This window comes from Zymoseptoria tritici, chromosome 1, assembly GCF_000219625.1.
Source record: "Zymoseptoria tritici IPO323 chromosome 1, whole genome shotgun sequence".
NCBI classification, from domain to species: Eukaryota; Fungi; Ascomycota; class Dothideomycetes; order Mycosphaerellales; family Mycosphaerellaceae; genus Zymoseptoria; species Zymoseptoria tritici.
The window spans coordinates 2,191,248-2,202,902 of record NC_018218.1 but is presented as its reverse complement, the minus strand read 5'-3'; the positions used below and the strand labels follow the sequence as shown (position 1 = coordinate 2,202,902).

The 11,655-nt window shown below is 54.3% G+C and overlaps 3 protein-coding genes across 3 annotated transcripts; 1 reads left to right on the top strand and 2 right to left on the bottom strand.

Annotated features, from left to right (window-relative positions):
- Nucleotides 1-109: 109 nt before the first annotated feature.
- Nucleotides 110-1,249, bottom strand: MYCGRDRAFT_102281 (60S ribosomal protein L15; the record flags this gene model as incomplete). The annotated part of the gene is made up of 4 exons (XM_003856123.1): nucleotides 110-651; nucleotides 714-870; nucleotides 964-1,048; nucleotides 1,196-1,249. Coding segments are annotated over 4 exons (612 nt in total).
- A 2,775-nt stretch (nucleotides 1,250-4,024) lies between these two features.
- On the bottom strand, nucleotides 4,025-5,439 carry MYCGRDRAFT_98385 (uncharacterized protein; the record flags this gene model as incomplete). Its single annotated transcript, XM_003856122.1, has 5 exons — nucleotides 4,025-4,347; nucleotides 4,471-4,714; nucleotides 4,767-4,884; nucleotides 4,934-5,074; nucleotides 5,381-5,439. The coding sequence occupies 5 exons, from the start codon at nucleotides 5,437-5,439 to the stop codon at nucleotides 4,154-4,156; spliced, it is 756 nt and encodes a 251-aa protein (XP_003856170.1).
- Nucleotides 5,440-7,247: 1,808 nt separating this feature from the next.
- Nucleotides 7,248-11,465, top strand: MYCGRDRAFT_107072 (uncharacterized protein; the record flags this gene model as incomplete). The annotated part of the gene is made up of 2 exons (XM_003857434.1): nucleotides 7,248-9,066; nucleotides 9,124-11,465. The coding sequence occupies 2 exons, from the start codon at nucleotides 7,461-7,463 to the stop codon at nucleotides 11,463-11,465; spliced, it is 3,948 nt and encodes a 1,315-aa protein (XP_003857482.1).
- Between the last annotated feature and the right edge of the window lie 190 nt (nucleotides 11,466-11,655).

Sequence of the window (11,655 nt, the reverse complement as noted above, 5' to 3'; positions counted from 1 at the left end):
AAGGATCTACATCTACTTCGTATCTGAGGTGTCAGAAATCATCCTTCTAACGTCACATCACGTAAAGACTTGACCGTCACTACAACACACATTGCAATGGCAGAGGTATAGATTTGGAATGCTTTCATTTTGTGCGTTGCACAGCAGACTAGCCTGCCTGCACATGCCAACGCGGATCGAATGTTCCTTTTCGAGACGTCGCTCCCAGTTCCCTGCAACTCCTGCAAACAGACCGTGCAGCAGTGCTGCCAGTACTAGAAACGCTCCCAATTCAGCCAACCCTCTATCTGTAGCGCCAGAGCGAGAGGGTGTTCTGCCTCTTCCAGGTGTGTCTGCGGCCAGCCTTGGTGTTGTTGTAGCGGTGACCCTTGTTGAGACCTCTGCTCTTCTTGCCGGTGGCAGTGAGGCCACGCATCTCACGGTGCTTGTGCACTGGGTTCACGATCCAGTTGATGCGGGCATCGCGGCGGATAGCCTTGTGCTGTGGGTCAACGAGGATGACCTCGTAGTACTTGTAGGTGGAGTCCTGGTTGATCCAGTAGCTGTTCAGGACACGCAAGTTGGCGCAGCGGCGACCGACACGCTCCTCGGCGGTGGCCTTGAGAGATCGCTGGTACTTGAGCTGGTTCACACCCTGGTTGGTAGGCTTGCCTGTGGGTGTTGTCAGTGGTCCGTTGCTTCTGCCATCCTCGCTCTTCATGTTTCCAGCGTACCGTAGGTGGCACCCTTGGGCACTGGCCGCTTGCGACCTCCACGGCGGACGCGCACGCGGTAGATGACATAGCCCTGCTTGGCCTTGTATCCCAGGCGGCGGGCCTTGTCCGGGCGAGATGGGCGAGAGGCGCGGTGGACAACGTTCAGTTGACGGAGCTAAATTGATGTACTCTCAGCAATGTTCAACGAGTACGCTCAAGACACAAGCACGTGGGTGCTTTATGTCGCTCATGGATCGATTTGTCGTACCTCCCAGCAGCGCACGCGGAGCAAGAAGCGCATGACATCGCTCTGCTTCTTCTTCTGAAGCTCCTCGAGATACTTGTGGGCACCCCTGTGGAAGTTGTCAGCCAATGCTGAAGAGTTGTAGGATTTGAAGATTGATGCGCTGATGGCCCTTTTCCCAGACTCTGTGCTCGTGCCGTCGTCGGTATCAAGGTCCACCCAATTCCACGCTCATCTTTCCGGATCGTTTACGCACATTTTGTCGATTGGTGGGCGGTGGTCGGTGGTTGATTCGTTATGGCCGTCCTGGCTTGTCGTCGTCCAGCGAAGTTTTGAGATCTCCAAGTCGGAAAGTGCGCTTGGTGTGCCAAGCTCGGGTCCAAAGCTGTGACAGAAGTGGTGGGCGGGTTTAGACAGATATTGTAGCTGTTGAAGCCTCAGGCAGCATGCTCCAGGTGCCTATGTACGATCTCATGCGATGAGATTCTCATCGCATGGCTACCTTGCAAGCAATTCCCGCCCGGAAATTGCTCCAGCAAACAGTAGAGCTGCTCGTATTCTTGTTATTATCATCATGGGCCGACCTCATCAGCAGCCTTCTGCGATGTCTGACCTGACTCTTCCAACAATAATTATCCGCATTCAAACTCCCGCAAGACACTTGAGAGCCGGACTCGGAGCCGGATCCTTCGGCTGAGCTGACGAACCAGTGGTGCTGAACTTCGTGCATGTGATTAACCATGCGGCCCGGCCACCTTTTCAAGGACATATTATTGTGTCAATCAGTGTAAGGGCTTCTCCAATATCCCAGAGGCTGCGGAGGCTGCTTGCCTTGATAAGTTCCTCCCGCAACAGATTGGCTACCGCGATCACATCCAAGCGCCTACCTTACTGGTGCTCCATCAGCATCTTGTCGCCCCACGGGCGTGTTCACCGACGATCTCACACCCCAACCAGGTGTCGTCGAATCTACGAGTACAGCTGTCACGCAGTCTTCGCTCCTCAAATGGTCTATCGAGGCAAGGTACGTGACTTGGGCAGACCTAGACGGAATGCAATGCCACTCGGACTGGCTGCTGACGATATGCCGTACAGCCTTCCGCAGGTTGTGAAAACTGTCGCAAGGCCAAAAAGCGCTGCGACCTAGAACAACCGGCGTGTTCACGATGTGTGAAGCTGAAGAAGCCTTGTTCGGGCTACAGAGATACGAGCCAGCTCCAAATTCAGGACGAAAGTGAGGCCGTCAGATTGAAAGCGCATCGAGCGAAGAATCGGCCGTCGCCAGCATCAACGAAATCCTCAACCAGCCCTGCGGGTAGCTTCACAGTGACTCCGGCTTCATCGTTTAGAGATCGCACACCACCCGACGAAGACGTCAAGTTTTCGACGAGCAACGACAACCAGGATCTGGTCCTCTTCAACAATCTCGGCATCGAGGATTACGACAATGACGACGAATTGACGGACACGAAGATTGCCACGATTCCACACAGCATTAAGCCTTCGATAGATGATGCTGCCACCAACTACTTCTTCTCACAATTCACATCGCCTACCGGCCACTGGAACTTTGTCTTGGATGGCTCGCACGGGCGGCAGATGGAACCAGTACTCGATCTAGGACTGCGCGCTTGCGGTATGGCTGCTCTCGACAATGTCAAAGGTTTTGGCTCTGGTCTTGTACGGTCCAGAGTGTTGTATGCAAAAGCGTTAGGAATGTTGAACGCCGCGCTGCGAGACCCGAAGCATTGTAAGACGGACCAAAGTCTGGTGGCCGTAACACTTCTCGGCCTCTACGAAAACCTCACTTGCGATAGCCGCGAGTCCATACAGTCTTGGAAAGCTCATACCTCTGGCGCCTCGGAGTTGCTGAAACTACGAGGTGGAAACCAATTCGAAACGCTAACTGGCCGGTGAGCATAACTGCACGCAATACCAATACCACAATACTAACAATGACTAGCATGCTTTTCCGCGAGACTCGAGCGCAGGTTGTGAGTTCTAGCTTCGCCGACACAATGAAGCGTATGTTGATTGCTAACATCTGATGTCCAGTTGATATCGTGCATGTGGGACGATCTTCCCCCACCGCCCATCCTGCGAGAGTGGGAGGAAGTCCTCAACAACTCTCCAGAGGCCGTCGTCGCTGCCCCAGCAGACCGTCTATCAGCTATATGTGTCGACTTCGCGACTCTGAAGTTTGTCCACCGACTCCCTCCATCTCAAGCAGCCACCTAACTTTCCCCAGGTACCAAATGCGCACACAGACCATCTCCGACCAGGACGCGATTGCTGAAGTTATAAGGCTCGAGATGAGAATGGTTCAGTGGTCCATCGACACCATGGCCGACGGCCAGGTTTGGAGCTACTCAGACGTCGAAGTGCCCGACTCGCCGCATGTCTGGAATGGAGTTGTACACGGCTACCAGTCGCACCCATCAGTGCCTTCAATCTGGAACACCTATCGAAGCGTCCGCATCATGCTCACCCGAAATCAAGAAACATTGGTACGACGATTCGACCTACCACCTGAGCAGATGATTGAGCAGATGGCCTATCTCAAATCGGTGCGGCGACAGATGACGGACGATGTCTGCAGATCCGTGCCAACTTTGCTCGGGCACGGAGCTCCGGCTGTCACATCACCTTGTATCATCACTTCGGCGTATGGGGCAATATGGCCATTGTTCTTTGCTGGTGTGTGCAGAGCTGTTAGATCAACTTGTTGTATTGGCACTGACTGGCATTGACTTAGGAACATGTGCGCTTGAGAGAATCGATCTCCAGGCGTGGGCGGGTGTCGTCAACGGCACTCCAATGACGCCTTCCGACTCTTCGAACGCGGCGATAGCCCAGGCTCTATGGATCATTGGACGGCTGGAATACATCTCGAAGCACATCGGGCTCAAGTGGGCAGAGGGCGTCTCTGCCACGCTCAAAGGCGACCTTCAGATCCACGACGACATTCTGCCTGATGGGCTACAATCGGCCTTTTGGGAAACCCTCGTCCAAAGCAAGTCTGGAATGATGCAAAATTTAAACAAGGGCAAAGCTGCGCTTAATGATGCTGTGGGAAAGATTGAATCATGATCTACGACATACGATTGGGTATAGGATGACCAACAGGAGAACATGTCGTATCTTCCTCTGACACGCGGATCCGGGAGGAGATGGACATACATCCATGCACTTCATTGCATGCACGACGCCATAATCAGATCTTGGTGTACCTCAGATACGGCTTGACCTCCCTCACCTCGCCAAACTTCTTCTTGGCAGCCTCTGTGGACACCGACGGCGGCACGATGACATCCTCGCCGACCTTCCAATCGATCGGAGTCGTCACGCCTTTCTTGTCACCAGTCTGGAGACTGTCGATGACGCGAAGAACCTCGGTCGTGTTCCGGCCTAAACACCAAAAGTTACAAGGGTCAGCGACGTTCAGACAACACTGCGATACAGGCTTAGACCTGCGAAACGCCCAGACAGTCTCAGAGCGCCGCAAGCCTTGTACCTTTCAGACTGCCTTACCCGTTGAAGCCGGATACATCATTGTAAGACGGATCTTCTTGCTCGGATCGATCACGAAGACAGAGCGGATGGTGAAGGCGATGCCTTTCTCGTCGATGTTGTCCAGGTCCTGTTGGTCCACCATATCGTATTGGAACGCCACCTTACGGTCGGCATCGGCGATGATAGGAAATGAGAGTTTGGTCTTGGAGATCTCGTTAATGTCCTGGATCCAGCGACCATGGCTGCCCAAGTCGTTGGCGCTCTGCAGATGGTGTTAGTGAAAGCATTTAAAGCGGACTTGCGGCGGTACCAACCAGGCCAATCATCTTCACATCACGCTTCTCGAATTCATCCTTCAACTTCGAGAAGGCGCCGAGCTCGGTGGTGCAGACGGGAGTGAAGTCCGCCGGATGCGAGAAGAGGATGGCCCATCTGTTTGCAGTCAGCCCATGATCCGTGGACACGTTTTGGAAGTACTCACTTTCCACCAAGCCATTGATGGAAGTCAATGTCTCCTTGCGTGGTCTTTGCCTGGAAGTTTGGGGCTTCAGATCCAAGACGCAGACGTGGCTGTTCTGCTGGCGTGGCGAGGTATCTGCGGAAGATGGGCGAGGCCTGCCTGCTTGCGAAAGAGGTTTTGTTTGTTTGGAAACATGCGCGGAGCGCATTGCGAGTGGATGAAGCGGCCATATTGTACAGTACGATATAGTTGATGTGTATGTATAAATGAGGGCATTGAAGAGATGCTCGTTTGTGTGGAGCACTGTTTTCGTGTGGCGAAATCGATCACCAGCCACACATGTGGCGTGCTCTTGGACGATACTGGTTCAATATTACTGCTCCTATGACGAATTGTTCAGTACAGAATACGGTATTGCAATGTCTACGTTGAGCTGATTGAGCGCTGAACTGTTTGCTTATCTCCCACCCGATGCCCAGTACGCATCCAAGTGCTCTTGCCTCACTTCGAATGCCCACTGCTGACATGTCTGCGAAGAATCGTTAGCTATGCTCAGGGATCACCGACCACGCCGCGGGCCTCATGCAAGCATGAACTCACCTGATGCATTACTGGACTCACTTCCGGCGCATCCTCATCAGCACCATCGTCAAAGACCTCCCTCACTCCCGACTGCATATACCTCTTCAACAACATCCTGCGCCATCTCCCCGTTTCTCCTACGCATTTCTTCCATCGACTCACCTGCCGTTCATCGTCTTCACACCTTCGACCTTGAAAGAATCGAATGTACCACTGGAACCACCCACGCACATCGTGCTCGTGGCTGATCCAGCCTGCGGCTTCCCATTCTTCAATGCTCTGCCCGCAGGAGACCTTGAACTTGTTGACGTTCGGGTCGTAGTCCGTGCTGGTGAGGAATGTGCTAACACTAAGTCCTTCGATCCACGACGCCGGCAGGTCGTCCTTCCAGTCGTCTCGAATGGTAATTTCAAGCTTTCGAGATCGCAAAGGCCGGTAGTAGGATCCTCCAAAACAGCCTTCTCGTATCATTTCCTCGGGAGACTTGTTAGGTGTGAAGACTGGGTGCGATTCAAAGTGAAAGACATTGTAATCGTCTCTTACGGGAGGCGATGCGATCGGTTTCCAGGCCGTCCATCCTGCTTGGATCTCTTCCACGTCTTTGGTTGATATGCTGCTTTCAATCGCTGCTGCTGGACTCGGTCCTTGTGCCAGCTTTGAGCCTTGCTTCGGGACAGATCGAGCGAATGGCACTGGTGTCGCTATGGCATCTTCGTTGTAGCTTGCCTTTGGCGGCGCAGCAGCTATTCGTGCTGATATGCGCGATGGCGCGCTCTCTAGCTTTCGCCGCTTCGGAAGTGGTTTGCCATTACTGCTTCTCGGTTGCTTCGCTGGGATTTTCTTGATATCGAGCTCGGCGAGAAGAGCTTCATTTTTCTTGATCTTCTCCAGACGTCTCGTTTCGTATTCGTTCATGATAGAGTTTTAAGATGTTTCGAACAATATTTCGTACTCGACCTTCCGTTGATGAGACCTTCGCGTACGGAGTCGCGACTGACAACATTCGACGTCACTCCGAGACCGTCTAAAACCTTATCCGATCTCCACCGACGGCGGGACGGTCCCAACTCCCAAGTCCATCTCACGTTTCTCAACCACCAAGTTTCACCATCCCATCGAGTGTGGTTCATCCATCCTCGCCGAAAGTCGGCGCGCTCCCATGGGTCCATCCACGTTATGGTAGGCCTAGCCCTTCAATCGACTAGCTGCGTACGGGCATCGCTCGCCCATGCCGACCAGGCGTGGAGAGCCGATCAATCTGGGCGACAATCCGAGTGGGTACAGCATGGGAACCCATCGCGATGAGCCAGGAAACCATCACCACCCTTGGTGAGGTGCATGCGGGTCTAACCGATTAGTACATCCTTTCCAGGAGACTGAAATTCAATTGCCAGCTATTGGCCCCAGTTCGACGAGTTCACACAGTGAATCGCACGCCATTTGCAACGAATGGGATCTACGAGACTTTGCCCTCGGCACTTCGAGGCGAGAACGCCATGAACGCGGGACATCGCGAATGGGGATATCCCACGGATATACCAAGCCCTTGACGGACGAGTCCAACGCGGAAAATGTTGCCCACGATGAACCCTCTCACTGGAGGAGCTCGGTCCTTTTAGCTGTGTTATTTCTAGTGCCCCTCCCGCGCCACGATCTGGGTTCTAGAGGCTTGCAAAGGTATATGTTGGTAAGTATAATAGCTACATCATGCTGCCGATTCCCAGCAGATTTCTGGTTTGCTTCTCATCTTTGTGTCGGGGCAAGTGCTGTTGATCTCCTACCCTGAGAAGCTGCTTACGGTCTTTCTCAATCCCCGATTCCCGCAAGGCAAGCTCGACGCCGATATCGACACAGCGGACGGAGTGTTTTCACTGCTGTCACGCAATTTCTACCTCACAGCTTATCGACACCGTCGACCTTCGAAGTGCCCGAATTCCCACGCTATCGACACCGGAATACATCCAAGATGTCCAAGATCGATACCACAAAAGACTTGGCTGCGTTGTTTCGTGCACAGGTTTCTGCAACGCCCAATGCAGTAGCACTGGAAGACGAAAACACCACATACACATACGCCGAGCTTGGTAGCACAGTGAACAATCTTGCGAATCGATTACAACAGCTGGGCGTGGTCCGCGATGCCCAAGTCGGTGTTCTGCTTCCTCGAAGCGCAGACTATGTCATTGCATGTCTTGCAGCTCTAGAAGCAGGAGGAGCCTTTCTCGTTCTAGAGCTCGCCTATCCGCCAGATTTGCTGGCCGACGCAATCGACGATGCGAGACCGGTGGTGGTAGTCACAAATTCTGCAGAAGCTGGCAAGATCAAGGAGGGGATCCCGATAATCAAGGTTGACGAGGAAGAGCGAGTAAGCGAAGGTCTGGTTTCAAGAGTGAAAAGCGTTGTGAAAGATGCGGTCAACGGCGGAGAGAGCCATACAAACGGAAAGGCAGACTCCACGAAACCTGCGGCTACAGCCTCGACGAATGTGTCCAACGGGCATAGCGATGACGGCGATCTGGACCGCCTGTGTTTCGTTGCGTATTCTTCGGGCACCACGGGCAAACCAAAGGGTATCGCAAATCCTCATCGGGCTGCGGTCCTGTCCTACAATCTTCGGTTTGGCATTTCCGACGTCTCCGCTGGCGATCGTGTTGCTTGCAATGTCTTCTTCGTCTGGGAGATCATCCGACCGCTGCTGCGTGGCGCTACAGTCATTACAGTGCCCGACGAGACGAGCTACGATCCATCATCCCTGGTCGATCTGCTCAAGTCGAAGCACGTTACCGAAACTCTGATGACCCCGACTCTTCTCGCGACAGTGTTGGCACGATACCCAGATCTCGGCTCACGACTATCAGAATTGAAGACGCTGTGGTTAAACGGAGAAGTGGTGACCTCAGATCTTGCTCGCGCGGCTTTGAAAGCTTTGCCAAACACCAGACTGCTGAATTGTTACAGTGCGTGTGAAACCCACGAGGTTGCATGCGGAGATATTGGAGAGATGCTCGCTGGGTTCGGTGATAATGTGCCTACCAATGCTCCGGTTGGCAGACCTTTGGAGCCTCAGCACATCCACATCCTGGATGAAGAGGGCAAAGAAGTGGAAGCTGGTGTGACCGGCGAACTGTTTGTCGGCGGTCCGATGCTCGCTCGAGGATACCTCAACCGTCCCGAAGTGACTGCAGAGGTATTCCTTCCAGACAGATTCTCTCCAGAGGGCGAGAGTAGAATGTACAGAACAGGAGATCTTGCCACACTTCTTCCCTCTGGTCTTCTGGAAATCAGCGGCCGTATCGCAGGCATGATCAAGCTCCGTGGTTACTCGGTCGTACCGGCGAAGGTTGAGCGCGTGGTGGAAGATAACTTGGCTGTCAAAAAATGTGTTGTGACCTCTTTCGGCGACGGACTGGATCGTCAATTAGTGGCGTACATCGTGAGGGACTTGGACGCCAGCAGCAAACCAGTCGTTGAGATCGACAGAGACGGACACAGTCCGGAGGCGAGAAAAGTCATCTCGCCATTATTGGCGCAGTACATGCTTCCCACGATCTGGATGGAGGTGGATTCGATACGTGAGTACATGTCCCAGCGATTACACATTCTCGGAGACTTCGACTGACATACCACAGCAACACATCCAGTATCTGGCAAAGCAGATTTCAAAGCCCTCCCAAAGCCCGTGCCATCGAAGTCCCGAGCTGAGTCCCCAGCAAAGCAAGATCCCATTGGCATCAGCGATGTCGCCGAAGTCTGGGCAGCGGTCCTGGACAAGCCCAAGAGCGCTTTCAAGCCAGAGCACGGCTTCTTCGACCTGGGTGGACACTCTCTTTCTCTGGCGGATTTGGCTGGCAAGCTGTCGAGGAAGTTTGGTTTCCGGATCCCTGTCGGTCGCCTCGCATCGCCTGCTACGCTTCAAAGCCACCTACTCACTGTCCGCGAAGTGAGAGATGGTCAAATCGCTGCCGTACAATCTGACCTGCCGGCCGCTTTGCGACGAGATACCACACTGGACCGCGACATTGAACCCTCAGGAGCGAAGGTCTGTGCGCTCAAGGATGCGAAGACTGTCCTTATGACCGGCGTGACTGGGTTTTTGGGTGCTTTCCTGCTTAATGATCTTCTGCTTGCAACATCCGCGAAGATTATATGCATTGTGCGGTCACCCGACCCTTCAAAAGAGGACGAACCGCGAGCTGTGGCTGCGATGAGACGGAACCTAATCGGCTTCGGGCTTTGGCACGATTCGATCATGGAACGTGTACAGGTCCTGCCCGCTGACTTGAATCGCAAGCGTTTCGGCCTCAGCCAGGACGTGTTCGACGATCTTTCGTCCCAGGTGCAGGTCATCGTGCATGCGGCCGCTTCTGTCAACCTCGTCTATCCATATGCCGCTCTACGCGCTGCGAATGTGGAAGGCACGAGGGAGATTCTCCGACTGGCTTGCAAGGGCAATGCGTCCCTCCTGTATGTAAGCACGAACGGAGTGCTTCCCCACTCACCATCTGGAAATGGCTGGCCCGAGGACTCGATGCTGTACGTTGATGCTGTGCCTGAAAAGATTCCCGATGGATATGGCCAGAGCAAATGGGCGGCCGAGCAGCTGGTTCTGGAAGCTGGACGGCGAGGACTGCCCGTAAGAATTCTTCGAGCAGGAACCATTAGCGGTCACAGCACAACCGGTGCTGCCAACGCCTGGGATCTGCTTACTGCACTCTTCGTGGAGTCGATTCGCCTCGGCTACCACCCCGATGTAGAAGGCTGGCGAGCGGAGATGACACCCGTCGACTTCGTGTCCAGAGCCATCGTCCATCTCGGAGACCAGGCACACGCCAAGCAGCTGGTCTTCCATCTCGGCGACCCAAACCCTATCGATGCCAGTCAGGTTTTCAAGCACTTCGGCGAACTAGGCTACCCAACTGAGCCACTTCCCTTCGACGAGTGGGTGACCATGTGGACCGAAAAGCGTGGTTCCGTCAAGGGAGGCGAGGGCGCAGCGCCAGTGGACATTCTTCGCTCGGGTATGCCGAGCGTCGAGTTCCTCCGCGACATCGTCGTGCTCAACAATGCTCAAACTCGTCCTTACCGCGCCGTGGTCGAGCGACCCAAGGTCGACGAACAGCTGCTGGAGACGTACTCCCGCCATTGGTTCGCTCGTGGCTGGCTGCCACACCCGCCGACCCGGCACTCTGCTCCCGGTGGTGCACCTCTGCTTCCGAGCGGCATCCGCCGCAGTATGCTGGAGGGACGTGTGGCCGTCATCACCGGTGCATCATCTGGCATTGGCGCAGCTGTAGCTACTGCTCTTGCTCGCGAAGGATGTCACTTGGTCCTTGCCGCTCGTCGCGTCAAAGCTCTCGAAGACCTCAAGATCCGCCTCGCCCAGCGCGAAGGTAAAGTTCTCATTCACGCTACGGACGTCACAAAGAAGTCAGACGTCGATGCGCTTTTCCGTGAGACAGAAGCCAAGCTCGGTCCGGTCGATATCCTGGTGAGCTGTGCAGGCGTCATGTACTTTACGATGATGGCCAACACGCAGACGGAAGAATGGGAGCGGACAGTCGATGTCAACTGCAAAGGTCTGCTGAACTGTCTGTCGAACGTCGTACCATCTATGCTGGAGCGCGGCACGGGTCACATCGTTGCCATCTCCTCGGACGCAGGGAGGAAATGCTTCCCCGGCTTGGGCGTATACTCTGCCTCCAAGGCCTTCGTCGAGTTCACGCTTCAAGCAGTACGTCTCGAGACTGCCGGCAAGGGACTAAGAGTGACGAGCATCCAGCCCGGCAACACGGAGACGGAGCTGCTGGGTATATCGACGGATCAGGAGGCGCTCGAGAAGTTTGGCACGCCGACCGGCGCGAAGGTCCTGGATCCGAGCGATGTCGCGGGCTCGATTGTTTATGCCCTGAAGCAGCCGGATTGTGTGGCTGTCAATGAGATTTTGATCGAGCCCAGGGATGAACCAATTTAGAGGGAGGAGGTACGAGAGAGCGGAGCTTCGAGGGCAAAGAGCGCCTATCATGCTCGCAAGGAGGTCACGAAACTTATAGATGATCATGTATCGAATACGTACGCTACTGCGTGCTATGTCTCAGTCAAAATATGCCATGCTCATGCCAGCAAAAATGCCGAAAACTCCCGCTGAATGCCCATTGCAAGCG